General features: G+C 45.6%; 1 protein-coding gene across 7 annotated transcripts in view; it reads right to left on the reverse strand.

The window, feature by feature from the left end:
- Nucleotides 1-526: 526 nt before the first annotated feature.
- The window catches only part of ZBTB46 (zinc finger and BTB domain containing 46), a 53,786-nt gene continuing 37,624 nt past the window's right edge, over nt 527-16,688 (reverse strand). For 5 of the 7 annotated variants that reach the window (XM_071572571.1, XM_071572570.1, XM_071572574.1 and 2 more), the window contains 5 exons: nt 15,562-15,734; nt 14,398-14,449; nt 13,779-14,090; nt 7,755-7,930; nt 527-5,392 (listed from right to left, as the gene is read on the reverse strand). In XM_071572571.1, coding sequence (XP_071428672.1) covers nt 5,006-5,392; nt 7,755-7,930; nt 13,779-14,090; nt 14,398-14,449; nt 15,562-15,734 — 1,100 coding nt within the window. In that variant the 3' untranslated portion in view covers nt 527-5,005. The remainder of the gene's footprint in view (nt 5,393-7,754; nt 7,931-13,778; nt 14,091-14,397; nt 14,450-15,561; nt 15,735-16,688) is intronic. The other 2 variants (XM_071572576.1, XM_071572575.1) reach the window with 1 other exon arrangement.

Here is a 16,688-nt window from a genome sequence, read left to right on the forward strand (position 1 = left end):
CCTGGGATGTGATATGTCAGATCCAGAAGGAAAAAAAATAAATATTTGGAGTTGTTTTTTTTTTAAATGATTCCTGTTCTTTAGTTACTGTTTGAGACAGGCAGGGTGGGCCCCCTGGCACCCCCAGACCTGCTGCTGTCACCCCCTCTTGCATCCCCCATCCCCAGGGATGGCATTGCCCTGTGCATCCTCCTGGGAGTTGTTTTCATTTCAGACAAAGCCCTAAAAATAAGGGAATTGCCACCAACACGCAGCAGGGAGGGGGGAATGAGCCACAGGTGCCTGTTTGGGATAGAGATGGGGAAGGGGAAGGGTGAGGGAGCAGCACCCTGAGCCTAAGGGGGTGAAGAAGGGAGGTTTGGGGGAGTGGGGACCCCCATGGAAGAACCAGAAGCAGGGGGTGCAAGCCCTGCAGCATCACAGGGTCATGGGCCATGGTCCCTCATGTCACTCCATCCTTAAGCACAGGGCAAACAGAAAAGTCACACTTGCATATTAAAAAAAAAAAAGAAAAAACAGACAAAACTGTAGCAGCAATTTCCCAATTTATTGAAACTGATTGATTTTTGCAGGTATGTCTAAGCTAAATCCCATCACAAAGGTTCTATCCGAGGGGCAGCCCCCAGCAGGCAGGAACTGGGCAGCAACTAGAAAATCAAATCAGATTTACCTGAACTACATTGACAGAAAATCAGTACAACACAGCATGTTCTCCCACTGACTTCTGGTTAAGAAATCTCCTCAACCTCCCCAAAATATTAAACACATCTTCAATACAAACACAGGTTTATAATAATTAATATAAAGTCAGTATAATATAGAATATTCCCAGCAAAAAAAAAAAAAAAAAGAAAAAAATTCAACAATCTTCAAACACCATCCTTTTTGTGTTTGTTCAGCTTTATTTTTGTCGACAGGTTTAAAGCACGTTGAAAAATAAATATATATGAAAGCATACACACAGCACTCTGACTAGGGGGACTGAAAAATAAAAAGGCTGAAATTCAAAACACAATTCAGGACCTACAAAATGAAAGGAACCATCAATTATGGCTTTCGTAGGAGTCGCACGTCTCACAGAATGAGCGAAAATTAGATTATCTTTCAGAATATTGCAAAAAATTCCAGTTTTTGCATTGTTTTCGTGGAGTTTCTTTCCTCAAGGGTGATGTGCAAAAGGGGGAGCACTGAGAGGGGTGCTCAGGGCCAGAGCCATCGGACCCCAAACACACCCACCCACCCCAAAGCCACACGGCTTCGCTTTGGGAAAGCAGAGCATTTAAAGGCAGGAGTGGGGAGAGGGAATAAAAGAAGTAATGCTGGAGTGGGTTTCCTCCTGTACAAAAAAAATTATATTATTCATTTTGTTGTCCAAAGCACTGATTTTTGAGTAAAAATTAAAGGAACAGGGAAAAGAGTCACTTTGCAAAGTTCCTTAGGGATGTCCCCCTCTGCCTCCCTCTGCAGCTGGGGGGCTTTGGGGTGACCTTAAAATACACAAACTGGGGAATTAACAACTCTTAAATAGTATTTTTGGGAGTTCTGCATTGACAGACACAAGGAGCTCCTTTGCCTCCATCCTTTAAGATCCCACCCAAGTCCAAGTATCCCTGGGATGTTTTCCAGAGGGCACAGGCAGGGCAAAGCCTCCAGCCCCTGTTCCATGTCATGGCCAAAATGCTCCGTACTCCTGGCACTCATTTTTTAAATAAAAAAAGGAGGATAATCAAGGAATTCAAGGAGGAACATTTACATGTACAAATGCTTAAAAAAAATGAGTCACAAGCTCTGGAGGCCGAGTGTATCCATGTTTTACCTCTAAGGGAGTTACTGTTTTGGAACTAAGTGTATATATACACACACACACACACACATATATATATATATTTAGAAAAAAATTAAAAAAAGGGACCCTCAGTGAAGTATACAAAGCCCCGAAGGGAAGTACAAAGACGAGATGCAGAACAGGCAGAATTAGTGGGGGTTTTGTTTAAATCTCCAAGAGCAGAAGTTTGCATAGGCAGTAGATCCCAGAGAGAAACTGGAGGGATGCAATCACCTGGAGCAACTGATGAAGTTTATAAAGTCTCAGCATCAAAAAAAAGCGCCCAAATTCCTGTTTTTGAACCCGAGTCGGAGCATGGAAGGTCAAGGATTAATTCCTGGGCTTCCAGCTCTGCACACCTCCATCAAAACAAAGCACTTCACTAGACAGCAGGTGTTAGAAGGGTTTTATTTGGTACACGGTGTTAGTGGGACAGAAGCTCGGGCAAAGTTGTAATGGTAACCTGGGAAAAGTTAGTTTTTATGTGGATTTTCCTTTTTCCTCTCCTTTTTTTGCTTTATTTTTTGCATCCTCAGCTCAAAGAGCCTCAAAGTGGCACAATTAGGAAACACTCCTGAGCGCTGCCCGGCCCTCTGCCCACCCTTAACACAAATAGGGAAAGAAAAGGACACTATTTCCAAAGGAATTGTGAAGTAAAGCTCAGCACTCTGTAAATCTGATTACAAAACTGAGTCCCCCAGGGGTGAGGGCAGGAGGAAGAGGACTCAGCCCACACCTGCTCCTCCCCAGGGGGTGGATGCACACACCGGGATCAGAGAGGATGGGCGGTCGGAATGTCACTCAAACCCAGGGGTTTGAACTGTTTAGCTTTTAAAATTCTTTTTTAAATAGATTTTTACATATAAAAAGCAAAGCTACAGATAAATCTTTAAGTACTGTATGTATTTGTCTACATGTAACAGGTGAGGCTGCACGTTCAGCACCTCAGGCACCCCCACCCCTCCATATTTACAGGGTAAATGACAATAAATACAGAACCCACACTCTGGGGGGGACCAAGAGTGGGACAAGGGAACATCCCCAGTCTGGGACCCCCCAAAACCACTGGGAAAAGGTATATAAAGGTCCAATCGTGACATACTGGGTGTGTTTTTACAGCTTTTTAAATAGGGGAGGAGAAGGAAAAGAAGCTGAAATGCAGAATGAGATTTTTACAGGTTTATAAAAATGTTCCTGCATGACCCACTCTGCTCTTGCCAGATTTAAGAAAGAGGGTTATCCATGATCACTGGCTAAAGCAACAGGTCCCAGTGACTCCTCCAGTCCAAGGAGCAGCAGCAGCAATGCTGATGTGGCCTCACAAAGGATTTTAGGGAAGCCCCATCTGTCCACATTGCTGATGTACCCCCAAACCACCAAGCAGGAGCCTGGGAGCTGCTGGAGGCTCCCAGTGGGACACTGGTCAGCATGACTGGGATGATGGATGCAGGGAGAATGTGGTGAACATCTGCAAGGAACTGAGGAGCAGAGCAAAGGACTGAATGCCATAACTCAGGATGCAGCTGGAATCAGGGAATGAATAGAGAAGCAGCTCCTGCAAGTGCCAGGATCGAAGCTCCCACCACACTTTACCAAATCCTGGCATGGAGTGTCTTGAGTCCTTCCAGATTATTTGCTTTGTGGGGGTTTATAGTACAATACACTTTTAATTCCTTTGCTGGGTGGGACCATGCTTTTCCTTAGGGACCACCAGGCCTGCAGGAGCACAGGGAGGAAAATAGCACCTTGAGTCATTTGGCTTCTGGGTTGTCTTTCGTGGCAGGTTCTAAGGTACCACTGTCACAGACATCGTAGAAAACTGCTCGGTGGCAAGGAAGGAGTGAGGTCTTCTACCTTTTTTTTTTTTTATTTAAAAAAGCACCAGAAGCAAAGAGGTGAAGGTAGAACAAGCTGTGTCTCAGGAACAAGAGACTCCAACACACTTGTTACTGTTATTCAGGTGTAGCTGGAGAAGGCAACAGTGGCCGATATGAACAGGGAGAATCCAACTACCTGGAGCAGCCCCACAGAGTCTGAGGGGAGAGAAACCTGGTTCTTATTTAAAGAAAAAATGGTTTATTTGAAAGTTCACATGGAATCAGCACAGCTAAAGCTGAAAGGTTTTGTTATGAATTAAGTCGGTGCTTGCTACACCTACTAGTGATAAACAAGAATATTTAGATTGGCAAGGAAGAACAAGGTACCCAGGTGAAATCCATGGGACAGGAGCAGCAGGATTCCACCCTGCTGGGATCTCCCCACCTTGGCTTCTCGCCTTTCCCAGCTCATCCTGCACTTGGCTGAACGCCTCGTTTTTGCTACAGTTTGCATATATTTATGAAAAAGGCAGCTGAGCAAAGGGGGGAAAGTGGAGATATTTGTGGAGAAGAATGACAGGCACAGAAGTACCTGTGTCCTCTACAGCAAAAGGTGCTTCCAGAGGCACCAACATGCATTTTGGCGCCCGTGGATAACCAAGGCTGGAAGACAGGATGTGGGTAAGATGCCAGTAGGTCCAAGAAAAGTCACAATCTGTCTTTGATGGTGATTCTTTCTGGAAGCTAAGAATCTAAGAGAAGGATTCGTAAGGCTGTAGTCTGACTTGCCTTTTGATCTATTTGGCTCCGTAAAAAAAAATAAAAACTCTTTAAATAACTCTGCAAAAGGCTTGTATCATCAGGGGAAGTCCTCCAACACATCCATCCATCTGCTTTCACAACTTTAGCTTGGAATTCCACTCCTGCTGGGATTTCAGCACAGGCAAGGTGTTAAAACAACCCTAACCAACCACCCAACAAACGTGCTTGGGACACAAACCCCTCCCCGGTGCTCAGCTCAGGGTGGGAGGGGAGGAGGACTCGAGCTTCACCCACCTCCTCACACCTGCAGAGATTCCATCTCCCTCACATGCATCTTGGCTGGCTCGGCCAGAGGGGTGGGTGGGGGTCACAGGGAGAAGGGGGGAAAGGGAAGGCAAAGTCAGTGGTGCCGCTGGAAGCGACACTGCTAAGACAGTGTCTGAGTGGAACAGAGAAGGACTTGTTTAGAAAACACAAGAGTTATTTTGCACACATGGACGACAACAAGGCTACTTAAGTTTTTCCAACATACTCCTTCCTCCCCACCCTCCCTCCCCCTACAAACAACAGAGCGAAACAAAAACCAAACAAAAAACAATCCCTAAGAAATCCAGGTGAAATCCTTGTCGTTCTCCCCAGAGTTGTCCTGCTCCTGCGGGGAGTCGACATCTTTGTCATCATCTAAAATCACATCATCCTGTGACATCCCCACGTCATCCTTCCACTTGATGTCGTCGTCGTCTCCCATCTCCTCGTCTCCTTCCACTTTGATGTCATCTGGGTCTTCCATGTACTGCCCCTCCCCGGGGTAACACTCCTCAGGGGAGCCCTCCCCGCCGTTGTGGTCCAGGTGAGCGGCGATGCCGCGGCCGGAGCAGTCGGCGCAGACGCCGTGGCGGCGCGAGCCGTGCTTGATCCCCACGCTGGCCGCCGACATGAACACCCTGTTGCACACCTTGCACACGTACTTTTTGTCTTTGCTGTGCACCTGGGAAAGGAGAATCATCAGAAAGGTTAGAGCCAGTGGAGATGGAGTAAGAGCTGAAGGGAAGGACACGCTCCACGTCCCCTGCAAAGGCAAATCCACGGCTGCAACCTGAGGTCACCGCTGGCTTTCACTGGGAACTCAAATGTGGGGGTGACAGTGTGTGTGTAGCTCTCTTAATGTCTGAGGTAATTGATGAGGGCACCCTTCAGGAGTCCTCCTCAGCTGCCCATCAGCCACCAGAGCCTCAGGGCACGTATCACCAGTCCCTAACTCTTTTTTAACTCATTTCTTTTTATGCTCACAACAGCCTGCAGGAAAAGTTTTGCAGGTTGAAGTCCTTCCTTTTATTTTAAAGCAGCTGCCTGGATGCCAGTTCCCTGCTCCTGCCTCAGCATGGGATCAACAGCTCTAACCTGATTCTCCATAACCCCGTGCTCTGGAACACTCAGCTGAGCTAAAGCTATTTGGGAAGAGGACAAATTGACCCATCGAGGCCCCTCATTCCTCGGTGCCACAGGGCACAGGCTCAGGCTCTGTGTCACACCAGTCCCAGCTGTGCTCAAAGCCTCCAAGTGCCTCTGATGTGCTCTGGCTGCAGCTCCCCCTGCTCTGAGCTACTCCCCACGACATTCTTCTACTGCATCAAGCAAAGGCATTGGATTTTATTATTTTTTTCAAAAGCAGTTGGACAGGGTTGGTCAGAGTCATCCAGCTGGATCTATTGGTATCACTCACTTTTAACTCCTAGAAGAATGATTTTCAGGCATCAAAAGCTGAATAGGAGAACAGAAGGTGGTCAGGGATGCAGAATAAGGGCTAAACGAGCCATAAAAAGAAGGAATTATAAAACAGGTATGAAACCAATTTGTAATTATCACAGAATCACAGACAGGCTTGGGTTGGAAGGGACCTTAAAGCCCATTTCATTCCAAACCCCTGCCATGGGCAGGGACACCTCTCACTACAGCAGGCTCTGCACCTGTTAAAAACCTGATCACCTCTCTCCCTCTTTTCCAACACTGACAGTTCACTCAGCAGCTTCAAAGAGCACCATATTCCCAGATGCAGCTGAGCACAAATTAATCTCATTTCCCTTACTGCCAAATTAGTAAGTGTTAAACACTGAAACAGCATCTGACCCTCAGTACTGGACAATGCCTTTAGCAAGATCATATTGCAACAGACTAAATTCCAATAATCCAAGGAAGAGAGGGGGAAACGTGCTGACAACATCTTACATTTATGAAAGAAGAATTTAAAAAGGGAAACTCCTCAGAAATAAAACACTGGAGGGAACCAGCTGGCACGACAAGGTGTTCCCTGCTGCAAACCCATTAAGTGATCCTGAAACCTGTGCTCTTGCAGCAGGACTGAGCTCACCGTTGGACCTGCAGCACACCAGAGCCCCAGTGCCCCAAGGGAACAGGGGAGGGGCATCTCGGGGAGCAGGCAGTGCCCTGAGCAGATGGCTGGGCACTCATCCCAATGGACACACGTGCAGGGAAGGGAGGGAAGGGGATGGTGGGGGTTTGTGGCAGACTATCACACAACCCCCCATGATCCTGGTGTTCCAGGGCACCCTTGTTGGTGAGCTGTGCCCACTGCCAGCACCTGCTGCTGAAATAATCAAACAGAAACTACCTGCTCTTCCACAGCAGCACCTCTACACCAAACCTGGAGAGCCTCTCTAGGATGGCAGATTAATTCTATCCAAAAAAGAAATCAAAGTTTGGCTTAAAACTTTGTTCCTGAGGAGGCTGTGAAAAGCCAGACAGCAGCACCAGCCCAGCAGCTGGAGCTGAGCAGCTGCTCCTTAATAAGGTGTAACAATATTTTTGACAACTAAGCACATGGCCAGGCCAGAGTAGCTTTGCCTCTAATTCTTGCTGAGCAATGTATTTTTAAGCTTCCTGCACCAAGTTGTAGAATTATAGAACTGTTGAGAAAGCCCTCCAGGATTATCAAGTCCAATCACTCCCTCAGCACTGCCAAGCTCACCACTAAACCACATCCCCCTGAGCCACATCTACACATCTGTTAAATCCCTCCAGGAAAGGTGACTCCACCACTGCCCTGGGCAACCTGTGCCAGAGCTGGACCACCCTTTTGGTGAAGAATGTTTTGCTGTTATCCAATCCAAACCTTGGAAACCCTCTGGCTGAGCTTGGAGAGCAGGAGGAGGTGAGCTCTGGATGAACAGGCAGCCAATCACAAAGCCTTTGAAAGGCAGGGAAAAAAGATACAGGAGAAGCCTCAGTCAAGCCCCAGTTGGAATACAAACCCCAGCCTTAATTCAGGTGAGGCTCCTCTCTCTTCTTTTTGACCCCAGCAAACGGGCTGATTGCCCCGGCCCTGCCCTTACCAAGGTGTGTCGCTTCATGTGCTCGCGGCGGGTGAACTTCTTGCCGCAGATCTCGCAGGGGTAGGGCCTCTCCCCGGTGTGGGAGCGCATGTGTCTCTTCAGGATGCACTGGTGCATGGCTGAGAAGCTGCAGTAGGGGCACTTGAACTTCTTCCTGATGACTGTGAACTCGTTGACTGCAAGAGAGCAAGCAGAACATGCAGATTAATCTCAGGATGTCTCAAAACATCTTCTGCTTGACTATTTCACTACTAAGTGAATTCCCTGTGAAATCAAACTCTCACCCCTTACACATCTACATTTTTTTCCATCTTTACACTATATTCTTGCCCTTATACTATTAAAGCTGAAAGGTTTTGTGCACGACTAAACATTTCTCAATTTTGTGTCCCTGAGATGCAACAATATCGTGAAAAAGAAATTTCCTGAGGAACTCTAAAGAATATTTGGAGAATTTTTTTCTCCTCAGCTGTCTCTCACCCACTGAGGAAAGTTAAATACCTTTATCAGAGCAGCTTCTGAACGAGCCAACACACAAACATGTAGCAACAGCCTGTTATGGACATTGCCCTACACCTGCTGAAGGGCAGGGGAAGAGGATTGGCACCTGCTGGAGCTCTGATTGATTATAAACAATTATCCTAAACATCAAGATGTAAAATTTTAACACTTATTACTTGTGGAGCAAGCAGAGAGCCAGGAACAGAAGCCCACAAAGGTAACACCCCAACAGCACAATGTGCTTTAGTTACTTATGGGGCAATGCAAGAACATCATCACACACCCTGAGAGCAGCTCAGTGAAGGAGCAGAGACTGAGGAGGACCCAGAAGAAACAGGACACTGACAATCATCACTCTCTGTGTCACCCAGCTCTGGTTCCTCCCTCAAATACAGAGACAAAATAGATCAGGTGAAAACAGAGCATCTGCTGTTCCTTGAGGACACCAATCCACTACAAGTTTGGAAATTACTGTCCACATGGGGATGGTTTTACATCTCCAGCTTCTCGTTGTTCTATTGCTTCCCATTATTATGTTAATTCTCACCCACTTTTCTCTTAATTATTGTTATTTCTCAAGGCAATATATTAGCATAACAAGAAAGGGGGAAAAACAAGCAAATTCTGGTTAATGATCCCAACTTCCTTAAGTGTATGTAAATGGCTCTTGGTAAACGAAACGGTCTGTGGAGGGGAGCTGAGGGAATGGGTGGATACCAAACCTGCTACCTGGCTCCTAAAAGACACAGAGCTTGGCAATATTTTTAGATGCTTATTGAAATATTACCTCCTATAAGTGCCCTGCTAGGGGTGTGTTCAGTGCATGTCCCCAGTATGTCACAAGTGATGCCCAGAAGTTACACTGTACATTTAAATCGGCCTTTATGAAGAAAATCACTAAGCCCATGCACTCACTGTCATTTCATGCCCAATTTGTGGGCTGTTTTTTTTTTTTTGGCTTCTGCTTTTAAAACTTCCTTTGCCTTGTATTTCAATGCAGGTGAAACAATGTGAAAAGTGCTACATTTGTCACTCATGTAGAAGTGCAAAATCACCTGATGATATGAAAAGATCCCTTTACATGAGGTGACACTCCCTTGGCATAACCAGAACAATCACTTCAACATTTCACCTTAAAGTATTCCAAGTTTTCTATTGTTCTCATACACACTAAAAACACGATTGAAAATCTTAAGTGCTGCTGTAACACAGTTTGTCTCAGCATTTGTTTTGACACATCCCCCACAGAGGCAACTTCGTGGGGAAAAAACTTCCTCTGATTAATAGTTTGCATTGTGTCTAATATTCTCATATTCTGTCCTTGGGCTGCTCAGCACTTGTGGTGGTCCAGCCCACTGACGCTTTTTTTTTTGGTGGTTTGCTGTTTTCTCAGCACATTTCTAAAGCTGTCAAGGGAAATTTTCTACCCCATGGGAAAAAGGAAAAAAAAAAGCACCAACTCACCTGGGCCATGGCTGAAACACAGACACCAGGGAAAGCCAAGGAGAGGGAATATCTGAGTCCCTGCCAGCAAAGCCCACCCTCTGCCACGGGCAGAGTGTTCAAGGACCCTGCCCTTGCTCTGGGAACCTCCCAGAGGAGATGCCTGAGCATGACCTGATGCCCAGAGCCTTGAACAAGCTCTGGTTGGTGACCCAAACACCAGCCTTTCTCCTGATATTCTCATTTATAACATTTTAACTTCTTTTTTTAACACCCAGAAGATTAAAACTTCTATATTACTTACAGGAAAATTGTTTTTTTGCTTTTATTTTCTCCTTTGGTTGTGACACCCCCCTCATCTATACCCCCAGAGGCAAAGAGCCCACATTTTCCTACATTTTAGGATTTTATGATACAGAGCTATTTATGATAAATACATTTCCAGTCTGATCTTGTAACCACTCGATTATCAGCCACAGGTCACACACCACCAGTTCTAATAACCTGTTACTGTGGAGTCTAAGCTGGGTGGAACCACTGGGAAACACTGACACAGAGATCCTGACAGCAACCAGGTCCTGGGATGGGGAGGCAAAAGCACTTTAAGGAAATAATAGCACAAAATTCCTTATTTCCTGCAATGCCAGGTGGTCCCTGAGCCTGTCACTGCTCCAGGGACCTCCTCTCCCTGCCCACACCTCTCCCTTCACTTCATGGCTGAGCTGCTGCAAAGCTGAAAGGCAACATCAGGGTCAGGTGCACACCCTGCACCCCCAGGACCCTCCTGCACACACCAACAGCTGCTTCCAGCACGTTATCCGTGTATTTCCAACAGCACATTCCTCATTATCCATGTATTTCCAACAGCATATTCCTCATTATCCATGTATTTCCAACAGCACATTCCTCATTATCCGTGTATTTCCAACAGCACATTCCTAACACTGCCCAATTCCAACATCCCTCATGTCAACCTTCAGCTTAAATCACTCAAGAGAAGCATTTGCAGCTTCTGGTATGCTTATATTTAAAAATACTCACAGAACACTGTTTGCAGCTATAGTTTTATTGAAAACTATTTTTTCATCAAAGAGCCATATATTTAGTTCTTGTATCTACAAAAGGGAACACCTGAAAACCAGCAGCACTGTCAGGAAAATAACTGTATTGCAGAGTTAACATTTTCACAGTCCTGTTAAATATATGGACCCAGAGTACATCTATTTAATGAGCAACACACCAGCTTTGGTATGAGCATCATCTCTGTCTAAATGACAGGGTTTTATAGAGCAGCATTAAGTGTAGCAGCATTAAGGTCCTAGGAAATCATCTTTAACGTGATCATCAAGATGATTAACAGCAGCACTGTGGATAATGAGCTACTGGACACAGCACCAAGAAATGGAGAAGGAAAAACAAACAGTGCCACAGTAAAAAGCTGTGTACTTAATGTCACTAAAATATTTATGGAAATGTGTGTTTTTAAAACCAACAACATAATGCTTGGGCAAAACCCTTTGGTATTGTCATTTCAAGTAACTTATTTCACTGAGGCTGTTGAAGGAAACAGGTTCCTGTATCCCTGAGAGAGGAGGAAAAGCACCAGGGATGCCCTGCTGAGAGAGCTGCTTTGGATTAACTCTGTAAACTGATACCTGGTTAATAATCACCAAAATACTACACTCGTTGGGTTATTATGAAGAATTCACAGACTTCAGGAGAATTGTTGTCTGCTTAATCCCTGTTAGACTTGAGGTTATAAATAGTGAGGTGTAATTTCATTGTCACTCACATTTCCCATCATCCTCCCACGACATTTCCTAACAAAAAAATCCTGCTTCCAACACCTGTTTTCACCAACCCAGCAAGGCTCTGCTCTGCTCCACCCTATGGTTCTAACAGTTTACAAAACCTAGTCCTGATCCTGAAGGGAAACACTGGGAATTCCCAGTGCTGAAGTCAGGAAGAACAGGCCAAAGAAAATACAACTGAAACTTCTATTAAGAGACAGTGAGTTGACCTGAGTATAGAAAACAAACTTCATGTTGAATTAAATTCTCAAACATGAGAAAAAATCAACTAACATGAAACATCATTAACTATCACATGAATGAAGCCTTTTAAATTTTGCTGGAATTGCTTTTGCTGGCACCTTATTTTCCCAGTTCAGACAAATCCTACCCTGCTGCTCCCAGATTTCCAGGTAAGACTCATTTGGTCACAACTTTGTTTCTGGCTCAGCTTTCTCCTTCCTCATGTGCTGGTTATTTAAGAGCATAATAACTCATGAGGCAGAGGGGAGCTGACAGAGTATAACACACACATCACAGACAGCAGAGATCCCCAACACAAAGGATGTCAATGGGAACAAGAGCAGAAAAATAAACATGACTTCACAAAACCCCCAAAATTTAAACCTAAATTATTAAAGTATGATGTCCTACACTGATTCTGTATGAACTTATTCTCAATCCTGACTGCAGCCTGCAAAAAAGAAGAGTAAGAACTAAGCCAGGCAGGGAAACTCCACTTCCCAGCACTGGCACTACACGGAGCTGTCCCCCTGAAGCTCCAACTCCCAGCAGAACAGGCAGAGAGTGAAGCACCACAACTACCTGTTCCCTCTCCACAGGGGCAGCAGAAGCTGATGGGCTCTCTCACCTTCCCACAGGAAACAGCTCTGGAAGAATCTCCCCACTGGAGTCTCCAGGCTGCTCAAGTTCACTTCGTGCACGACTAAACGTTTCTCAATTTTGTGTCCCTGAGATGAACAATATTGTGAAAAAGAATTTTCCTGAGGAACTCTAAAGAATATTTGTAGGAGGTTTTTTCCCCTCAGCTGTCTCTCAGCCACTGAGGGAAACAACCCCACCTGCTGCCAAGCTGTGCTGCACACAGAGCAGCTGGGAAGCACTGCACTTAATTATGCTACTTTCATTTCACAGTTACCATAATCTGGTTTAATATGTAAATATACAGCAAGAGACACAGAAATATTTAATCTTAAAAAAAAAATGAATTCCATAGAATAAAATAGGAATTATAGTTAGATTTCTACCCACCAGGAACAGCCATTACTGATTCTGTGTGCACACCCCATGTTACAATTAGATGTATGTGAAGTCCCTTTCTCTGCTTCAACACCACAGACTCAGCCTGGCTAATTTAATTACAGTACATTAAACAAATGACTCACAAAAATCTACAGAATTCCTGAAAACCACAGGATGATTTTAAAAAGAAGTCCTGAAAGTACTCAAATATAACACCAATAAAACATACAAGCCTTGTGACAACTTCCAAGCCCAAAGAACACACCCTGTTGCACATATGAACAGCAGAATGTTTTTCTGCTTTAAAAGACACAGAAACCCAGACTTTACAAACAGCTCACAGGCCTGAGCAACCAGTGCTTCCACAGCTCCTGAGTCCACACTGGAAACCCCTGAAACACCCAAATTGCCCAAAGACAGAGTACCAGAGCACAACTGGCAACTGAATTCTATTATTAGTTCTATTACTAACACTTTCAACAACCTGAGATATGTTATTTTCTCGGGGAACTGGAGGAAAACATCACCATTTCTTTTATAAAGCACTTTGAGATCTGCTGATAAAGTTGAAGGTAGTGTAAGAACAGTGTGAGCACACCAATAAAACAGCCAAACAGAAGTTATCTCTGCACAAAAGCTGCACTGAGGGTGCAGTGACACAGGATCTGGAACCAGCACAGTATCGACTGATCAGCTCTGGGGAGTCACCCTCTGAAATTACACCCTTGGAACGTTTTATTCGCAGCACGAGAACCACAGAACAATTTGGTTTTCCCAGGTTAAGGAAGTGTCTCGTAATGCTCCTGGCTTGGTCCTACACTGTCCAAAAGCTCCAGCCCAGCCAGGTGGGCAGAGCTCAGGTAACATGTTTTCACGTGGCTACTGAGGTTCTTCTGGGTGCCGAAGCCCTTCCCACAGCAGAGACAGACAAAGCTGCGCTCGCCCGAGTGCACCGACAGAAGGTGCCGCTTTAAGTCTGTCTTGTCCCGAAACAGCTTGGCACAGTGAGGACACTGCATCTTCTTACAGTGGAAGTGGATGGTCTTCTCATGTCGGTCCATGTTGGATTTCAGAGTGAAGCTGGCGGGGCACTTGGAGCACTGGAAGCGGCCGAGCTGTCCGGCAGGAACGCCGTCGGCGAGGCCGGGCTGGGAGCAGTCCAGCACATCCAGTGGGAGCAGCATGGAGAAAGTGTGCTCGTGGATGTGCTCCCTCAGCTCCTCAGCACACTGGAACACCCTCCTGCAGAAACCACAGGTCAGCCTCTTGGCCAGGGCCGAATCCAGGAACATCCCATCAGCAGCGACGTCCGTGTCTTCGGGTCTCCAGAAACTCGGATCTAAAACAGAACCACGGGCACACACGTACAGATCAGTGTCTTCAGGTGTGAAACAACCATAGTACAGATCAGTGTCTTCAGGTGTGAAACAACCATAGTACAGATCAGTGTCTTCAGGTGTGAAACAACCATAGAACAGATCAGTGTCTTCAGGTGTGAAACAACCATAGTACAGATCAGTGTCTTCAGGTATGAAATAATGACAGTACAGATCAGTGTCTTCAGGTGTGAAATAATGACAGTACAGATCAGTGTCTTCAGGTGTGAAATAATGATAGTTTAAAGAAGTGTTTCCCTCTCTGCTTACCTGAGTCAGAGTTATCAAACTGCCAAAGTGCCAACACTCTCTCGTAAGCAGCCTGCAAAGGAAAAGCGTGGGGAGGTTAAGACAGGCATTCACAAGGACCTGTCCTGGTTGGCACAGCTCTGACTCCACTGCTGGCACTGCCTTCTCCCCCTCTCTACAGGAGGCTCAACCATTTGACTGGCAACCCTACGTGCCTTCACAGAGCTCTCGTTGCCAAGGCAGTGAACTGGGGGGTATTCTGCAGGATTGGGTGTTTTGTGGACAGAAATCAACATTCCTGTTTAGGTCCTGGGTAACCACTCACTTTCCAGTCTCACTGAGCATCCGCAGCTCCCGTTCAAGCCAACGGGAAAAGCTGGATGGAAAATTCACAGCAGATACAACAGAACTGGAAAATTTTCCCTTAGCTCTCCATAGCTCCTTTTCCTTTCCACAGAGAAGACAAACACCTTCTGTGTAGCTCCCTTTATGCAATGCTCCCTGGCACTGCTGGGCCAAATTCTAAATAAAAGCTGATTTTATTTGTTTTTTCCCATAAATCCTCTGCGATATGCCAGTGTGTGGCAGATGGCAGCTCTGTGTGGGGCAGAGGCTGCAGAGCAGGCAGAGCAGCTCACCTCTCTCCACAGGGACTGCAGAGGAAGATCTGTTTGTCCATCCATTTGTTTAACAGAATTCAAGTATCATTTAAAAACATTAAGAATAAGAAATGTCACAGAAAATTACGGATTTTAGGTCAAACTCCTGGCTTCTGTAACAGGGAGAGCCAGCCCACTTCTGTCTGAGTTTAAGCAGTTACAGGAAACCCAAATGCAGAACACCAGAAGTGAGCAATGGGTCGGTGAGGTCTTGGCTATCTTCATGCCATTATTATGTGCTTGGTGCAATGTTGTGCAAATGAAGGGATTTACAACCAAAAGGGCAGTATATTAAATAACAAAATAGAGGTTTTTGAATGGAAATTCTGTTCAGGTAAGGCAAAAAGGCTAAAACTGGGACAGCATCAGTCCTGACCTCAACAGACTTCCAGTTTTAAAATAACCTATATTTAAAAAAACCCTAACAGATTAAAGTAGAAGGTATTAATTCTTTCCTAACGGAGGAGGATTTGATCAAACAGATACTTTTGCATCTCAATTTCTTTGCATTCCCCCCTGATCTTACCTGGGTTGAGGAAGGCACCTCTCCTTTTATCACAGTTTCTGGTGACATTTCACCAGCAGAGCAGATCCTGGGGGGGCTCTGAGTGGCAAGGTGTGCTGAGGGCAGTGGGGGAGATGGTGCTTCCACTTTGCCATCACATTCACCCCGTGAAGGATTCGGGTTGGTGCCAGGCCCTGGGGAACACAGGAAACGAGTCTCACCCACGTGCACCAGCACCAGCTGGTGGCTTTACAGACGGCCCCAAAGGCAGCTCCTCTTCTGGCAGTGGGAGGGAGGCAGCAGCACGGGGATGCCAGGCAGCAGCACGGGGATGCCAGGCTTTGGGTCCTCCTGGGTGGGTCCTGGGCTTTTGTAGAACAGCCTCCCCACCCGAATGGACGTGCTGGAGTTACATCACCCGGCACTGTCACCGCAGAGTCCGTCCGGAAAGGGGAGCACAGGGCAGCACAAATATCCTGAGCAATCACGTTTCTCTTGGAGAAGCACCATTCCAGACACAGACATCTCCATCTTTAAGGAACATACACACAAACTTCATTCCACTAACTGTCTGGAAAGTTTATGTCAAAGGTTCAGATCTCAAGATCCGTCCGTGGTGGTTTAATTAATATTGGACTGTCAGTCCTTGATCTCAAAGTGCTTTACAAAAGATGGGAAAAAGGATTCCTGTCATGGAAGTTCAAATATTTGTACAAAACTCTTCAATTATACCTAACAGTCATTACAGACTAAAGATCTCCCATAGTTCAAAAGGAAAGCCCTCTGTGTCCAGCCCAAGCAGAGCTGCACCCTCTTGCCAATGCTGTAGCAACAACCAAATGCAAAACAATATTCCAGAAACTGTCCTGAACGTCTTTGACAAAGCTAAATACAAATAAAGACTGTCATCAAAATTAGCATACATTATAAATCGTTAAACAAACTCTGACTGAATGTTGCAGTGACATATTGAGCAGGTCGTTCATTTTGAAAAGCAAAGAGGCAAAACCAGAAGCAAATACGGCATAAAATAAACAAATTCTTATTTAAAGCACTCTATGCCCCAAAGGCTTTTTCGTTTCCAGAACAGAAGAGTCTGTTTGAAACCTTCGGGGATAGAAAAGCACACTCTTTAATGCGGCTGCAAA

This window comes from Pithys albifrons, chromosome 18 (genome assembly GCF_047495875.1).
Source record: "Pithys albifrons albifrons isolate INPA30051 chromosome 18, PitAlb_v1, whole genome shotgun sequence".
In the NCBI taxonomy this organism is placed as follows: Eukaryota; Metazoa; Chordata; class Aves; order Passeriformes; family Thamnophilidae; genus Pithys; species Pithys albifrons.